The sequence below is a fragment of the Condylura cristata genome, unplaced genomic scaffold (genome assembly GCF_000260355.1).
Source record: "Condylura cristata isolate star-nosed mole 26May11 unplaced genomic scaffold, ConCri1.0 scaffold00029, whole genome shotgun sequence".
Classification (NCBI taxonomy): Eukaryota; Metazoa; Chordata; class Mammalia; order Eulipotyphla; family Talpidae; genus Condylura; species Condylura cristata.
In genome coordinates, this window is record NW_004567130.1 from 5,013,923 (window position 1) to 5,031,867 (window position 17,945).

The 17,945-nt window shown below is 54.4% G+C and overlaps 1 protein-coding gene across 1 annotated transcript; it reads left to right on the forward strand.

The window, feature by feature from the left end:
* Positions 1-1,590: 1,590 nt before the first annotated feature.
* AGT (angiotensinogen (serpin peptidase inhibitor, clade A, member 8)) lies at positions 1,591-15,021 on the forward strand. The gene is made up of 5 exons (XM_004690842.2): positions 1,591-1,691; positions 6,306-7,164; positions 10,784-11,051; positions 13,512-13,656; positions 14,351-15,021. Exons 2-5 carry the CDS (start codon positions 6,336-6,338, stop codon positions 14,540-14,542), a joined length of 1,434 nt encoding a protein of 477 aa, XP_004690899.1. The 5' UTR covers positions 1,591-1,691; positions 6,306-6,335; the 3' UTR covers positions 14,543-15,021.
* Positions 15,022-17,945: the final 2,924 nt, after the last annotated feature.

The following is a 17,945-nucleotide window of genomic DNA, read 5'->3' on the forward strand; positions in this document are numbered from 1 at the left end:
TGTAGAATTTTGCTTGTTGTTCTAAGCATGACACTGTTGTTCCAGCTGCAGGGCCCCATGATGCAATGCTTCCAGGGCATCAACAACAGAGAGCGGGAGCTAGGAGAGAGCTTTCATGGATCAGGAACTCCTCCCTAATTTTCACCATGACCCCTGGAGGATCACCTCCACAATTCCACCAGTCTGGGAAACACTGGGAGATGCAAAGAATGTTATCGGATCCTGAACTTTGCCGATTTACACGAGCCTGGACTCCCAGCCTCATTTAAGTAGGATTCTGAATAGTAATCACGCCTCTGACTCCAAGTTGAGTGTATAGGGCTTCCCAACCCCTCTTCTCATTACTATACTTTGTTATAGAGCAGCTCGTGGTTCCACCTGTCCCACTCACTGCCTGTCATATTGGCTTCTCAAACCATCTCATTCTTTCCTGAGCTCAGGACCCATTTACTGTTGGCTTTGAGCAGTAAAGATCAAGAATTCCTTGGATGGAGATGTCTCAGCACAGACGGCGTTAAGCCAGCATGACAAACTGCCTACAACTTCTTTCCAGTGCTTTCTCCTCACTTCTCAAAATCCGCCCCCCACCCCGTTGCACCCCACCCTGGCCTCTGGAACACCGGCCCCTGCTGCTGACACAGGCCTGGGGATCACCCTGCCCTTCTGTGCCGATGCTTTTCCACCCCCTTTGCCCTTCGATTTCCCTCTACTTTTTCGTGTTTAACTCTCCCTGGGTGAAGTATCAGTGCCCACACCTGTGTTCCCAAGCCGGGGAAGAGCGGCCATTTCGTGGCCATCACTGACCTCCCTTCTGGCATCCTGGCTGCCCGTGGCCTCCAAGCCAGCCCCACGCTTCCCCACCTCTTTGCTGGCAGCATAAAAACCTCTGTCTTGAAAACTCTCTTTCTGCAACTTCAGAATCCAACTTGTTTATCCCTTAAGGTTTGACTCCAGAGGCATTTCTCCCTGGAACCTTCCCCCGCGCTTACAGACTGTTCCTTCCCACGGTCTGAAAGCATTTTGTTGGTGTCTTTCCATCTGGCTGTGCCGTCTCCGGGCTCCAGCACAGGCTTCCAGAAGGCGCTTTTATTCTGTTGTGTGTTTCTCCGACCTGTCAGAGGCCCTCCCGTGGAGGAGGCCCTGCTGCTGTTTGGACAAATGCTGAGCTGCTCAAGGTCTCAAGGTCAGAAGTCACCCCCAGGTCACCTTTGCGTTGCTCTCCCTGCCCCCCTGACCGCACTGGGTCCCTGGGTCCACCAACAGCAGCACATCCTGAGGGGGCTCAGGCTTGCGTGGCTGCCTCTGGCCATCACATCAGGGCAGAGATACCTCACACCCCGAAGTGGGATGTTTGCATGCCCAGGAATGGCAACACCAGCCCCGGCGAACTTCAGTAAATGTGTAACTCCACCGTGTACCAGCTCCTGCTGTTCAGCAAGCAGTGCGAGCGAGCATCGATCACCCCGACTTCCTGGAAGGAGTCCCAGCATGAGAGAGGCTCTGGCTTCCTTCCGCCTGGGAGGCCCGTCTGGGGCCTCCATCCCCTCTGGCTGGCCAACTGATGCAACCCCCTCCCCCCAAGCCCAGTCACAGAACAGTCTGGGAACGGCTCCATCCCCACCCGGCAGATATAAATAGGCCTCCCAGGCAGCCAGGGAAGAGGCTGCTGTGTCTCCGGACTAAAGCAGAAGGTAAGTGAGGCTTCTCCAGCCACCGCCTGCCTCTGGAGCTCCGTCCCCCTGCTCTTTAGGCTCTCTAGGGACAGCTGGGTTGTCTTCAGGAAGTAGAGGGCTGGGAGTTGGGGAAGCGCTGTGGGAAGGCAGTGCCTGAATCCACCTAGAAACCAACATCCAGGGTCACCTTTTTCGCCGTGGTCCTGAACACCGAAGACTCAGAGGCCACCTCTTCTTGATGCCAGAGGTCCAGACATGGGCTGTTGCCCCTCAGGGCCTCAGGGCCCACCTGGGTTTCACCAGAGGTGCTGCCTCTCCTCACTCTTAGGGCAGGACGGCCGGTTCCTCCTTCCCCTTCTGAGCAAGGCAGGGTCGCCGGGGCCAGCAAGAAAGGAGTCCTGGTGGCCTAGAGTCCGCCAGCCTTTCTTCCTGTATGCAGCCAAGCTAGGGCAGAGGGTGGAGCCGGGCTCGGCTAGTCCTGGGCTGGGCTGGGCCCCACAGGGCTCAGGTGAGGTTGGTCTCCTTGGGGCACAGCTGCCTCTGGGCCTGGGCTAGCAACTGGGGTCCGAAGCAGTCAAGTGTGTCACTTTGTCTCCCTGAATCTTAGCTGCTCATGCATAAAATAGGACTCATGTCAGCGCCTGGTCTTGTGAACTTGGTATAAATTAGAAGGCTCCATTAATGTGAGTGTCAACTAAAAAGGGGAATTCTTATTATTTGTTCAAGAAGCTATGCAGATGCACTATGGAGTCGGGGGCCTAGATTTGAATCCCTAGCGGGTGATGTTGATCAACTCACTGAGCTTCCCTGTTCCTCTGCAGAGACGTTCATGGACTCCTTTAACAGTGGTGTGGTTAAGCTACTCTGTGATAGTAGTTGTGACTAGCCAAGTACCTACGGTGTCCCAGGCACAGTTTTGGAAATGTGGTATATACGTCAGTGAACACAGCAGTGTGTGAGAAGCAGACAACAGCTGTTGAACACAGTAACTAAGTAGATTGCTAGACAGACAGACAGACAGATGATGCACAGTGTCACGAGGTGACCAGTGTCTGGTAAAAGGAGAGAGGAGCAGAGTAAGTGCGCTCACGGTGCCGGGCACGGTGGGGACACTCGCTTCATGAAACAGGGTGTCCAGGCAGCCTCATGAGGAAGGTGAGGCCTGTGGTGAGGACAGAAGGTGCTGATACGTGAGCAGCCCCCACGCAGCACCTGGCAACAGTGGGCATCACGTGAGCGAGAGCTGCCACCTGCTCCATGATCATTAAACCACGAGGAATGGGGGCGCCTAGAAGGAGGGGCTTGTAAAGAGGGGGTCCAGGAGGGAGAGGGCCAGGGCACCCAGAGGCCCCTTCACCCTCAGACCCTACTGCGTGCTGACGTAGGATGAAGGTGCAGCGACAGGTCACAGTTGAGAGCAAACAACAGCCTTAGCCTTGAAGATGATTCATGGAATTGCTTCACTTGGAACTGCCTTGCCGTGCAGGGCTGCAAAACAGGGGCTGCATTTCCCCGCGTGTTCCCAAAAGGCCCCACCCTCAGGACTGCAGGGGGGTGTCCTCACTCAGGTCCACGGGTTTGCACTTGGGTTTGCACAGGTCTGGTGACTCGAGTTGATTTGACCTTTATATGAGGCATGAACTAGCATGCCTCATGGGGAGATTTCATGTTCCACTTTTCCATGTCATATGGCTTCTTATGGGAACAGTGGACGGAGTCCAGGCACAGGCAGGAAGGTCAGGCTGAGGTCAGAAGTCAAAGTTCTTTTGGCCAGCTGCTGACAAGAGCAGAGCAAACACGCAATACACTGAGGTTAAATGCCGTCTGTTGAGAGCAGGTATGGGGGGCCAGATCAGGGAAAGGAAAGAGAACTGCCTGCCTAAATTGGGGTGCTTACAGAACTGCCTGCCTAAGTTGGGGTGCCTACAGAACTGCTGCCTAAGTTGGGGTGCCTACAGAACTGCTGCCTAAGTTGGGGTGCCTACAGAATGGCCTGCCTAAGTTGGGGTGCCTACAGAACGGCCTGCCTAAGTTGGGGCTCCTGGGCAGGCACAGATGGGCAGGAAAGACTCACATAGCTCTGAGTCCATGGTGCCATCCCGAAGCTCCGGGGAGGCCCTGGAGCTGTTCTGGGGGGTGCTTTGGGGTTAGAGATCGGGAGGTTGAGGAGGCTAAGAGTAACATGGTAAGCGAGTTACTTTACCCTTCACAAGAAAGGAGCGAGAAGCGGGATAAGTTTTAGACCTGGGAAACCACCTGATTGCTCCAAGAAGATACAACATATGCCCACAGTGGAATACTACTCAGTCAAAAAGATAAACGCATGCATTTGCAGCAACGTGGACGGAGCTAGGAGGGCTTATATTGGGTGACATAGCCAGACAAAGGTAAATACCAGATTGTGTCCCTTATAGGAGGAACACAGGAAAATAAACAGAGGGTCGGACAAAAGCAAACTTTAAAACCGGGCTTTTAGAAGGGCAGGGACAGGGTAAAACAGGAGGATTGGGGCGCACAGTGGACTATGGTGGAAGACTGTGGTGCTTCAGTGGCGGCAGGGCTGTGGCGCCTCCACCTGGGGACAGTCCCACACTGACCACACACTAGCAAGGATGTATAATAATGGTACTTCACAAACAGCACTAAAAAGAAATGAGGGGCCTCCCTGGTGGCCAAGGGGTTAAGTCTCAGCACCATCACTGCTAAGGCCTGAGTCCATCCCCAGCCAGGGAGCTGGCCCACAGGGCGCACCAGGCCTCTCCTGTCTCCCTGCTGCTCCCCTCAGCGGAAGATGTCAGCCACCTGCCTGTTCTGCTCCCCATTCTGTCTCTGGTGAGTCCTCTCACCCCCTATACCTCTGGCCTACACCCCAGTTCTTCCACACAAAAATTAATTAACTAAAATCTGATTAAAAATGTTTTGGAACTAAAGGAGCCCTGTCTAGCGAGGAAAGTGGGAGGAGGAGCTGCGTGGCCAGCGCAGCTGAGCGTCTTCCCTTCCGGGACCCCAGGCTGCCCCCAGTCGCAGGGCTTGAAGGCACAAGTGTCGGAGACCTGCGCACTCACCCCTGGCCACCTGTGCTCAGGACTGCGATGGCGACTCTAAACCACGGCTCCATAACCGAGCCAGGGACCGGGAGTGTTTAAAACGCCATCACCTCCCTGGTGCAGACCTGTTGTCAGGCTGTTGCTGTTGGTGCTTCATGGGCCACCTGGAGCTCCCGCTCTGTGGGTGTCAGTGTGAGCTGTTTTGGGGTGGAGTCTGATGAGAGATGCCCGGGTTTCAGGCTGAACCCCTGGTGCTGGATTCTGTACACTCTATGTCCAGGGAGAGATTAAAAGCCCATTCCCAGGCCACACTCCAGGACCGTTTAATTGGGGGTGAGGGTGGAGACCCAGGCCTTCACAGCCCCCACAGTTTCTCAGGTGAGTCCCCTGGGCCTGGAACTGAGAATAGCCTGAGAGTAAAAGCAGGTCTGAATCCCTTCTCTGTTCTGTGTTTTTTCTGTGCCCTTGGGAGTGTCTCTACCTCTCAGAACGTCCACTTCTTTGTCTGCAGACATGAAAGCAAAATGACTAGCGAGGATGAGATAAGGCCTACGTGAACAATCTCTACCCTAAATCACACACCTCAGCTGGGGAGGGAAGTGGGTCTTTCCTGGTTGAAAGGACAAGGCTGGACGTTTCTTGCCCCACTGACTTATCTCTCCACACGGACCTGCTGTCTGGACACCTTTGACTCTCAGGACAGAGGCAGAACCCTCTATCACATACTACTGTCCTCAGGCTGCCAGAGTGGGTGCCGTGACTGGTGGCCTGGCCAGCAGAGATCTGGTCCCTTATGAGCTGGGAGCTAGAAGGCCAGGACTACGGTGTCAGCAAGGTTGGCTTCTCCTGATGCCTCTGTCCTTGGCGGGGAGACAGCACCTGTCCCCCTGTGTCCTCACACGGTCTCTCTCTCATCTCTTCTTCTTATAAGGGCACACATGGGACAGGATTAGAATCCACTCCAATGACCTTATTTAACCTAAATGGCCCTTTTAGACTCTGTCTCCAAATATGGACACATTTTGAGGTTCTGGGGATTAGGACTGCAATGTATGAATTTTTAATTTTTTGCATAAATATCATGAGCCTCGATTGTTCAAAGATTTCCCTTAAAGACAAATTCAAATGTCTCCACATTATTCTTTTATTAAATATTTGATTATTTGATTATTGACCGAAGCATGATGCCACTGATTAACACAAGGTAATAATAACAGCCACTCACAAAGCTTGGGAAGACATTGGTATTTTTACTTGATCTAATGGTCAACTCAGTTTTAAGATCTGCCTATCTCCTTAACATTAAGACATCCCCACCACTATAAAATCTAACTACAATGAAATCAACCCCCTCCTAAACAAAGCCCTGCAAAACCCCAGCTCGGCCCAAGTAACGTGGGTTTTGCACCTCGACCCTGTAGAAGTCTTCCATGGCGCACTGATTCCATTTCTTCTTCTCTGTTGTCTGTGGACGGGCCGGGAACATCTCCTGAGCTAAATGGGTGCAAGGAATATGGGAAAAACTAAAAGTCTGGTTAGCGACTAGTTAATAATTGCCTTTCACCATCACAAAATGGTATTTCAGGGTACGCAGAAGCGAGCGCCCCGACTAGAGATGACGCCTGCCGGCGTGCGTCTGCTGGCCGCCGTCTTTTGCCTGCTGAGCTGGGCTGGCCTGGCTGCCGGGGACCGGGTGTACATACACCCCTTCCACCTCCTCGTCTACAGCAAGAGCAGCTGCGACCAGCTGGAGAAATCCCATGCAGAGACACCCAGCCACCCGGCCTTCGCCCCGGTCCCGATTCAGGCCAAGACATCCCCTGTGAATGAAGAGGCGCTGCGAGAGCAGCTGGTGCTGGCCACCAAGAAGCTGGAGGCAGAAGACAAGATGAGGGCCGCGGAGGTGGGGATGCTGCTCAACTTCATGGGCTTCCGCATGTACAAGCTGCTGGGCGAGGCCTGGGGCGGGGCTGCGGGGGCCGTGTTCTCCCCCACTGCTCTCTTTGGGACCCTGGCCTCTTTCTACCTGGGCGCCTCGGACCCCACGGCCAGCAGACTGCAGGTGTTCCTGGGTGTCCCTGGGGAGAACAAGGGCTGCACTTCCAGGCTGGATGGGCACAAGGTCCTCTCGGCGCTGCAGACCATCCAGGGCCTTCTGGTCACCCAGGGCGGGGCTCACGGCCAGGCCAGACTGCTCCTGTCGACCGTGGTGGGACTGTTCACGGCGCCGGGGCTGCGCCTGAAGCAGCCATTTGTGCTGGGCCTGGCTCCCTTTGCCCCGGTCACTCTCCCACGCTCCCTGGACTTGTCCACGGACCCGGATCTGGCTGCCGAGAAGATCAACAGGTTCATGCAGGCAGTGACAGGGTGGAAAATGAACAGACCCCTGACCGGAGTCAGTCCAGACAGCACCCTGCTCTTCAACACCTATGTCCACTTCCAAGGTAGGACAAACCCTCCGTGGGCTCTGCCAGGGGGCAGTTCTCAGTCTCTGTGGTCTGAATGAGTAGGGCCAGGCCACGGAGATGGCAGGGTGGTGGACGTGAGGAAGTACCTGCAGACCCCCTCAGCGGGGATGGCAGAGGCTGACCCAGTGGGCGCCCTGGTTGAGCAGCTCTGTGCAGTTACTACGCTGCATCCTTTCACCTTCGTCACTAATCCCCTTGTGATGCAGTGAAGCGTTGCCACTTTTTTCACTTACTGGCAAAGCAAATGTCTCAGAGAGACAAAGTGACTTGCTCAAGATGGCAGTCACAAAGGGGGACTCTGGGAAGGAGACCCAAAGCTTCTGACCCTCCGGCTCAGCTCCTCGCTCAGTAGAGCTGGGGTTCCCGTCCGTTAGGAGGGATGCTACCGAGAAATCCCAATGACACGAGCTCAGTCAACAAATAGTCATTGAGGTATTATTACTTGTGAGACTCTGGTCTGGGTTCTCATTCGTGCCGAGTAAGAAGGCTGTGCAGTGCAGGTCCCAAGCCCGGGCTACTTGTTCAACAAGGGAGATGAATCTGTGGGCGAGTTCCTGGACCACAAGACGGCAGAGGCAGGTGTGGTAAGAAGGTTCTCTGGGGCTCAGAGCACCCAGAAGAGGGTTGCTAGGGAGGGGACGGAGGGGCTGGGCGACAAGGGGACAGAGCTGCTTTGAAGAGAGCAAGCAAGTAAGCAAATGCTTCCAAGTTGAGGATGAGGAGCAAGAACAGGAGCAGCCTTGTTTGACCAGAGTTGAGGAGAGCGTGGGACCCGAGCGGGCAGGCCTGGAAAGGTGGACGGGGGCCAGAATTCAAGACTGTGTGTGGTGCTGGGAAGGTTGGGAGTTCATTGGCGAGTAGGTGTTGGAGAGGAAGAGCCCACTCAGAGGTCATCCCGGCAGCCTGTGCTGTGTGGATTGCAGGCAGGAGGTGCCCGGGAAGGTTATGGAATATTGCAAAAACTGTCCCAGGAACATGTGCGAAAATAGTGACTTTGCAGATGGATGGGTAGGTCGGGGGACACGTGTGAGGGGCGTTGCAGAGACTCAGGTGTGACCTTGATGACGAGGAGACAATGTGTACCCTTGTGGGGGACAGGCAGCCAAATGAGCCAGCAGCCAGCAGGTAACGCGCCCATCCCATTGTAATACCCCTGAGGTCTGTGAAAGCTCTGGGCAGCGTCAGTCTGCCTTGGGGTGCAGGGGAAAGTGAGAGAGCCGAGACCGCCCAGGACCCAGCACTGTCAGGTCCCGGCAGCAGAGCCCAGTGCAGGGGCCACCCAGCTCGAGGCCACACTCCATGGCGGCCAGGGGGCCCACGGGCTTGGCCCAATGTTCCTCAGGGGAGCTGTGGGAGAAACTCACGGACAGCGTCATGTCCCCCCAAAAGGTAAAGCCAGAAAACCACTTTTCCAAAATGAGGTCTCATTTTGGAAAAGCGCCTGTCTGCATGATTCATTTGGTAGAGCGAGACAGAGGGAGAGGAGGGGGACGCTTAGAAGGACAGAAGCCCTGTGCTCGTCCAGCCCCACCACGTCCCGGCCTCTGCTCTTGCTTTGGAAGCTCTCCCTCTGCGAGTTTCTGTCTAGTGGGCATGCACACCGTCCTGCCCGCCACGGTGTGTCTGTTTCTGGGGTGCCCCTTCTGGTACCACTGCCTACTGGCCAGGCCACACTAGGGGCCTGGCAGCCGACGCGCTCCAGGCTGGCCTCCGTCCAGCGCTTGCTGTCACTCCAGCTGGGCGCCTGCCCTGGCAGCTTCCAGACACCAGTTGACTTAACCCTGAGAGATTTACTTAACTTCTGGGTGAGGGCAGGGCACTGAGCTTTGCAGGTGGGTGGGAAGGAAGGGGAAGCGCCTGTTCTAGACTCCAATGTCTCTTTGCAGGCAGCATCCTTCTATTGCTTTAGTTCGTTGATGGAACAATATCTTTTTTCCCTCTAAACAAACTGACCAGACCTCCGGGCAGACTTGGGCACGTGGGACTCCCACCACGGTAGGGCCATGGAGAAGGAGGTGCTGCAGCTGCTTGCTCACCCACCCTCCTGGAGAGGATGGGAGTGGGCGCACACTTACTCGGTCCAAGCTAAAAGGAAGCCCCTGGTCTCCCCCTCCCTCTGAGGGCCCCAGGAGTCAGAGCCAGCCAGCAGGCTTGCTTGCTCCCACCATTCCCACGCTGGCCCGCCTGCCCCGGGAGGTCTCTGGCTCCATAGAAAGGGGGTGCACCCTGACTATCAAGCTGCCTCTGCTCAGACTCTCCAGGGCCAGATGCCCGGGGGCACCTTGTCTTTCTAGGAGAGGGCCACAGAGGGAGAGGGTGCGTGGGTGTGATGGTCACACAGAGACCCAGTTCTGCGGGCAGCTCCCCCTGTCCTCCAGGTCCAGGAGAAGTGGTGCGCATCACCTCTGCCCCAGTGTGCTGGGCACAACCAGGTGGGCTGTCTGTCCCTAGGCTGTCAATCCCAGGCACTGAGAAGTGCAGCCGTCATGCCAGGGTGCCCTGCGTTCTAGGCCCGTGAGGTGGGGGAACACTAGTGCCGTCCGCAGTCCGCACTCCGTCAGGGCTGGCTCTGAGTGAAGGTTAGAAGTGGGCTCAGGCAGAGGGCGCAAACGGGGGCAGGGCGCAGGTGCTCCCCTGGGCAGTGCTGCACCTGTCCTGAACTGGAGCGTGTAATACCCCCCAGCAGCCAGTGTGAACCCCAGTGTGACCCATGGATGCTGGGGGATGATGCGGGGTCAATGCAGGGCCATCGGTTGTGACAAATGTCTCTCTCTGGGGGATGTTGATAATGGGGGAGTCGAAGCGTGAGTAGGAGCAGGGGAATAGCTTCCTCAGATTCCTGTGAGCCTAAAACTGCTCTAAAAAAGAAAATGTATTAAAAAACAGGGCCCTCCCTGGTGGCGCAGCGGGTTAAAGCATAGCACTGAGAATCTAAAGCCGCTTCCACATGAGTTCGATTCCCGCCTGCCCCGGAGGTGACCACATGGCGTGGCAGACCTCTCCTGACCCGCCCGCTGCTCCCCTCAGCAGTGTACTTTGGCGGTTGAACTGTTTCTGCTCCCCACTCTGTCTCTGGTGAATCCTCTCACCACCCCTGCACCTCTGGCCTGTACCCAAGTTCTGTATGCACAAATAAATAAATCTTTTAAAAAGAAAGGAAGGAAGGAAGGAAGGAGGGAGGTAGGTAGGGAGGGAGGGAGGGAGGGAAGGAAGGAAGGAAGGAAGAAAGAAAGAAAGAAAGAAAATGTATTAAAAAACAAAAGTGACGTGGCAGACCATGACTTTCCGGCCAGGTCGTATCATTGGCATTTGACCGGTTGGTTGCGACTGGCCCATTCCCTGAGCTCTCAGGGCTTCCTCTGTGGGCCTCAGTGAGGTGACAGGTGAAGTCCCAGGTTCCCACACGCCCGTGTCTTCAACATTGCCAGCCAATGCGCTCAGATTGGGCTCGGTGATTGGGAAGTACAGAGTGGTCTGGGTGCTCTGGGTGACCTGGGGTGCTTGGGAGAGAGGTGGGGCAGGGCCCTGAGCCCCCCTAGGTCTCTAGCTGCCGCCCCCAGTACTGCCTCACCGCCCCTTCTCCTCTTGCCTCCAGGAAAGATGAAGGGGTTTTCCCGGCTGCCTGGGCCCCAGGACTTCTGGGTGGATAACAGCACCTCAGTGGCGGTCCCCATGCTGTCGGGCACGGGCACCTTCCGCCACTGGAATGATGCACAGAACAACCTGTCCATGACCCGCGTGCCGCTCAGCGAGAACGCCTGCCTGCTGCTCATCCAGCCCCACTGCCCCTCCGACCTGCGCAGGGTGGAGGCCCTCGCCTTCCAGCACGACTTCCTGATGTGGATGAAGAACCTGTCTCCCCGGTATGTCTCCCAGAAACTGTTTGGAACCCCAGGGCTGCTCCCCCTGCAGAAGGGTAGTGTGTGGGTCCTTCTGTCCCTGGCAGGATGCCACGTGGCAGGTTTGGGCTGTGCCTGGCCAGGGAGCAGGAAGACCCGTGGTGGCACAGGCCTGCTGGTGCTCCAGAGTGGGAGGCCTGGCCCCGGCATCTATCATCTCTCTCTCTCACCATATCAACTCTGTGTCTGCACTCTGGAGGGGTCCAGGAGAGGGGAAGCATGCTTTTCTTTGTGATTATATTTACCCACCAGACTGGAGACCGAGACGTATTTCGACAAGCCCTGTGGGAGTGGCCCTTTTAAATGTGTGTGTGTGTGTGTGTGTGTGTGTGAGAGTGAGAGAGAGAGAGAGAGAGAGAGAAACATCATTCTTCATTGCTGTACAATGTGTGATTTCCCTGTGAAATTCCCACACCAGTTCACCTGTGCACCATCACCGTAGTCCCTTGTGCTCTTCCCACTGCTATCCTGATCCTTCTCTCTCTTCCTCCCCTACAGAATGTCTCTGAACTATAGTTGTCTGATGATTTTTATTTTTACTTTATTATGATTACACCCCACCCCCCACGCAATTCCTTATTTGGTTCTTGTACATTCCTCCTATAAATGAGACCATCTGATATTTTTCTTTTTTTTCTGTCTTATTTCACTGAGCATAATCCCAGTTCCATCCATGGTGCTGCAAAGGGCATGTATTTATCCTTTTTGGTTGCTGAGTAATATTCCGTTGGGTAAATATACCACATCTTCTTGATTCAGTCATCTACTTCTGTGCTTTTGGGTTGTCTCCATAGCTTGCTTAATGTAAATTGTGCTTCAGTAAGCAGAGGAGAATAGGTATCCTTTTGAACTGATGTTTTTGAGTCCTTTGGGTAGATTCCTAGGAGTGGAATTACTGGGTCATATAGAAGCTCCATTTTTTAGTATTTTGAGGAATTTCACACAGCTTCAATAGTGATTGGACCAGTTTGCAGCCCCACCAGCAGAGTAGGATAGTTCATTTTTCTCTACATCCTCGTCAGCATTTGTTGTTGCTAGTTTTTTTAGTATGTGCCATTCTCACTGGGGAAAGGTGGTATCTCATTGTGGTTTGATTTGCATCTCCCTGATTGCATTAGCACCCGGGTTCCCCAGCACCATTTGTTGAACAAACTGTCCCTTCTCCACTGCATATTCTTTGCCATCCCACATACGTACACAATTAGCTGCATCTCCAGAGTTTGGACCCCTCTCGGAGGCTGGGGATGGAGCTTTCTTAGGGTGCTGCTCTGAATCCAGATCTCCCTTGTTTTGCTGCCCAAATTATTTTCTCCTCTTTCCTGTGGTGATGGAACAAAAAATTCCCTCCATGCTTGCACCAGGCTTGTCGGGCACCAAGGGACACTGGTGACCTGCTGAGGCCAGTTCCTTTGTTGTGGTTATCATTATTGTTAATCATGGTAAATGTGTAACACGAACTTTACTGCTTACGCCATTTTTACATGTTTAATTGTACTAAACACATTCATGTTGTTTTGCAGCCATCACCAACCTTTATCTCTAGAATCTGTTCATTATCCCAAACAAATTTTGTCCAGTAAACACCAGTTCTCCACCTGGCCGCCCCTATCCTCCAGCCCCTGTTCCCACCACTCTACACTCTGTCTCCATGGACTTGACTGCTTGAGGTGCCTCACATAAGTAGAGTCAGACAATAATTGTCCTAGTGTGACTGAAATTTCATTTAGCGTTTTGCCTTCCAGCCTCACTTATGCATCAAACTTTCCTTTTTTAAGGCCAAATAATATTCCATTCGATGGGCATACCACACTTTGTCTATCTATGCATCCATCCATTTGGGTCACTTATACCTTTTGGTTGGTGGGGGTACCATAGCCATGGAGAGGGGACTGTCGGCCTGTAGGGCTCTGTGCATCACTGGAGACAACCATGGCTTGGGATGCCAGGGGCTGGCAGAGGCTCTAAGTGCAGGTCCACGGAGTTGGTGTAAGCAATGGGTTCTGCACAGAGGCTGACGCTGTTCATTTGTCCCATGTCTCTATTTTCCAAGGGGTCTCTCCATCAAGAACACTGCCAAAGGTAGATAGTAAGACAGGCAGCACTATTAGGATAACAGCAATTGTTAATTATCCAAGGCGTACACCTTCAGTTAACTTGAATAAATAAAGCAAAGACAACTTTTCACACTCAGTCACCCAGAGCTCTTTGCTGTTAGATGCTGTGCATCCTCCTCAGAGGGTTTCAGAGGACATGAGTTATTTTATTCTATCTGTTGCTGAAAGTTTTTTCAAGGAAACCTAACTGGGTGACGACATAAACTCCCCTTCCTTGGGGACATTTGACACTCTCGGGCTTCCCATGATACAGCCCAAGACCTCACAGTGGGCCACTGAAAACCCTCCTAACTGTGTGTCACTTCGCCAGGGTCATCCGCCTGACCATCCCCCAGCTGGTGCTACGAGGCTCCTATGACCTGCAGGACTTACTCACCCAGTCCAAGCTGCCCACCCTGCTGGGTGCCGAGGCGAACCTGGGCAAGATCAGTGACGCCAGCGTCAGAGTGGGAAAGGTACCATGTGGGCCTGACATGGGTTCTGTTTCCACAGGGAGGGGGCTTTAGGGGAAAGGACCACAGAGGAAGCTTCCGCAGGAAGTTCAGAGTAGGAGGGCGGCCAGAGCATGGCGGGGTGTGCACCTCTGCATGGGGGAGAAGTGGCTGGGGCTTACTGGGGCTTTGCAGGGACAGGTGAGCATGGCAAAGCCCTCCCTACCATATGTTCTGAGATAGCTTTGGGGTCTCCCTGGGGCCTAAGCAGGGGTGCTGCTAGCATCTAGAGAGCCAGTGACCCAGGCCAGTGCCCGATCATATGGCACCTTGCTACAGGGACATGCTCAGTGTACTGGCTGGGCAGCTGCCAGCGTACAGATAGCTGAGTCTGGATGCTCCGGACACCAGGGGAGGTGCAGAGGAGAAAATGGGGTGTCTCAGTCCTGGCCTGGAGAGCACTGCAGGGAGAGCCCTGTGCTGACTGGGCTCAATATGTGGACTGACCCAAACATGGGTGGGCCACATCTGAAGCTGGCTGGGATGTGGAGCCCCAGTGGGCTGAGGGGCGCCTTAGGGAGGTGAGCTGGGTGGAGTGAGCATGTGAGCATGCCCTGAGGGGCATGTGTGCTTCTTGGGCAACACGCACAGCCACCCTGCACCCTCCCCCCACTCCCCCTGGCCTCCGAGAGTGAGCCCCATGCTTGCTGTTTTGCAGGTGCTGAACAGCGTCCTTTTTGAACTAGAAGCAGACGATGGAGAGCAGCCCACGGAGTCTGCCCAGCCACCACTCAGGCCCGAAGCACTGGAGGTGACCATGAACACCCCGTTCCTGTTTGCCCTTTACGAGCGAGACTCGGCTGCTCTCCACTTCCTGGGCCGCGTGACCAACCCCCTGGGCACCGCGTGAGGCAGCCCTGGGAGGCCCAGCCGCTGTCTCCCACCCCTCCCTCCAGGCAGCTGAGAGCCGGGAAGAAGCCTTCTGGAAGCAGGCGCTGCGTGAGAGCAGCGGAAACTGCCTCGGGTCTAGCTTGGGGAGCAGGGGTGGGTGCCTGCGAGCAGGTTTAGCATAGACTACTATTCTGGGAAGAGTTCCAACAGACCAACCTGTTTGTGAAGCCAACACGGCTTCCTTTTAAATTGGGAGCAGACATTAGGCTTAAAAATTAAAATATACATTTGCCTTAGGTTTTTATTTAGTTTATTGAACCTGAGCGTGACTCACCTCAGTTGTCTTTTGGCTTCTTGGTTTTTCTCCTCTACCACCAGTTTCGATATGTGCGCTCTTTTGAAAAACACATATGAAAAATAGAGCCATCTGAATTTGTTAGAATGTAACAGCGTGGCTGCTTAACCTTTGTGTTATTAATAAATGCTTTGTAACTGTGAGCAAAAGGGAAAACTTCATTTTTCACTTAGCAGCAGAACACACCCAGAAAGTTTTCCTCTGTCATCTACGGAAACTGACTTTTAAGAGAAACGACCTATGTTGCTAGCAAATCCTCAAATATCGTGGTTTTGTTTAACATCGTTTGGGGTGCTGGGAACAACATTGAGTGAAATGACTATTCCAGGACTTGTTGAAATTTGCAATTTAGCTGATGGACGATCCATCAAAAGTGTTTTCTGGAACTGTAAGAGGGAAGGAACCGAAGGCCAGCACCATGCCCCTCCAGGGACACGGGGTGACAGCTGCTCACTCTGTGCCGAGACAGCGGAAGTAGAGAAGGAAAACTCTCTTGGAAACATGTGCACATCCCAGTCTCTGGCACACATTGCACCTGTGCCCCCCACAGGCTTAGAACCCCACTTTCTTAATCTGGGGCAGGGTTGAGGGACGCAGACACCAGGCAGGCCCGTGCAGCTTGCTGGAGAGGGCGAGGATGCTCATGACACACACAAAGCCTTCTTTCTTCCTGCCCTCCATAAGTCCTGAAGTGACTCAGTGCCAGCTAGTGACAAGAGCTGAGAGGCACAGGCAACGGAAGGGAGTTGGGAAGCACGCGGTAGGCGCGGGCATGGCAGAGCGGACCTAGCTCTTTCTCGTGTGCCTTCATGGGCATAAGCAGAAGCCCGTGTTTTGTTTGGGTGGGAACTGCCCTCCCGTGCCCAGGCCTGACCCTCCACCCTAGCTATGCTCCGGGGGCCAGAGCCCACTGGAGGGAGCTGTGAGGATGGATGGGGGGCTGCTTCTTTGACTGCGCCGGGCCAGCCCAGCACATCACCCTTCAATAGCAACTTCTTTCCTCACTGCACCCCTGCACCTCCCTAGCTCCAGTGCCAAGGGAAGAGTTCGTCCTGAGCAGCCTGGTGGGCGTGAACAGCCTGACGAAGCTTATGCTCTGTTATGCCAGGCACACGGGAGGCAGCAGGCTGGGCGCCTGGGCAGGAGGCCCTGCTCCAAATGTTTATCACTGTGTGCCTGGGAACACGTCACTTACCGTCCATGAGCCCCGCTGCCCTTATGTGTGAAACAGAAAGTGCTTGAGGGGATAAATGAGGAAGAACTCGTCCATACGAGACTCTGACCCCCGGCACACCTAGGAGTCGCATTCCACACAGGGTGCAGCAGGTGTCCTGTGGGCCCTGCGGTGGCTCAACTGCGGCCCGCCGGGTCTGCACGAGGCCTAGTTCCCAGAGCCTGTGACAGTGACCCTGCATGGCAGGGGGGCCTTGCAGATGTGATAAAAGCAAGGAGCTCGAGGGGTCGGGGTTCCCTCGATGCAATCACGTATGTCCTGATAAGAGAGGGATGGGGGAAGACGTGAAGACTGAGAGTGATGTGATGTGGGCAACACACCTTGTGACGTGGGCCACGGGCCCAGCAGTGAGGAGGGCTCTGCCCTTCAGCACTGTCTTCAGGGGCTAGAGCTTGTCATTTCAGTAAGGCCAGTGAGCTGACCAGGGCCATTGACACCTGAGGTGATGAAATGCCCCCAGTGGAAGTTTCGGAAAGCACCTCAGTTTGCACTCCCTTTGGGAGACAGCCTGCACCCACTTGTCTTTAAAGCTGAAGGTGAAGACTGATGCTGGGAGGACTTTCAATTCCTGGCACCTTTCCTTCCCATCACTTCCAGGAGCCCCCCAGACAGGCCATAGGAAGTAATGACAGCTCTAGTTCACATGACTACTCACCTCTTTCCAGGGTGCAAAGGAACCCTCATCACCCCCAGCCCTCCCAAGATGGACACAGGAGTGACTGCCGTGGGGATGCATGGAACACTGCCCCAGAGCCCTGCTCTCTTTGCTGCCTGCAGCCGGCTGCCCCCAGGGGCCCTGCCCCTGCCTGGGGTCATCAGTCCTGGGCAGGGCCTCTCCTCACCTGGGGGCAGTCCCTGGGGGTCTTCGGGGCACCAGTTTTACTTGGGCTTGTCTTCACTACACCCAGCGTTCCCTGGAACTTCCACCCTCAAAGGGCCGTGATGGGCGCTCAGTGTGTGGCTGGGTAGGTGCCTGGACCAGGCAGCACAGTTGCAACAGCACCCCCAGGAGTATATGAGAAATGCAAACAGCCCCAGCCCGACCTCCTGGATCAAGCCTGCATGTTTATAGGCCAATGCACGCTAGAGCTGAGGAAACACTGCAGTCATAGGCAGAATCTTCACTCCAAGTACAGGCTTCTAGAAGGGGTGGGGCTCCCCAAATAGGCCCCACTGCTCGGACCCACTCTCAGGTAGAGGATTCATCCTCCAGTCAGACCTGTACCCTGGCATTTCTCGTTTCTTTTGTGATTCCTGAAACAGCTGCAAATGAAGAACACCCCTCCACCCCCGCCCCCCCCTGTGTATTGACTTGAGTCAGAGCAGCTTTCCCACCCCCCTTCATTTTACAAATACCAGTGGGGTGCCAATTGTGCCGGTAGCTGTGTGCTGGGCACCTGAGTCTGCACCTCCCCCCACCAGTGATGACATCCTGGGTTGTAAATCAAGGATTTGGAATCTCCAGTATGGACAAGAGCATTGCTTCTCACAACTAGAGAAAGAGAACATTTGGGGTTTAAATTTTATTTTAAAGCAACTGGCAGTGGACTAATGGATTTCCCCTGCTTGCCAGACACCACGGGCTTCAGCAGTTGCTGGGAGTGAATGTGACCAGCCTCCTCGGTTCTGGGGCTCTTTCGTAAATGGAAACTGGGTCAGGACGTTCTAAGCATACAAAGCTCCAACATTTCACTCAAAACAAAAATATTCATTCTAGGGGTTTGCTTCCCTGAAATACGTCTTCAGAAAGTCCTGTCTCCCTGGAGTGGCAGAGTGCTTACCCATAGAAAAATAACTATTCAGTCCTCGCCTTCCATCTGAGATTTTGGCAGG

Excerpts from the sequence above, each read along its gene's own strand:
- AGT (XM_004690842.2), top strand. The coding sequence starts at position 6,336 with ATGACGCCTGCCGGCGTGCGTCTGCTGGCCGCCGTCTTTTGCCTGCTG. Across the intron at positions 7,165-10,783 it reads CACCTATGTCCACTTCCAAG|GAAAGATGAAGGGGTTTTCC; the intron begins GTAGGACAAACC and ends TCTTGCCTCCAG. Across the intron at positions 11,052-13,511 it reads ATGAAGAACCTGTCTCCCCG|GGTCATCCGCCTGACCATCC; the intron begins GTATGTCTCCCA and ends TCACTTCGCCAG.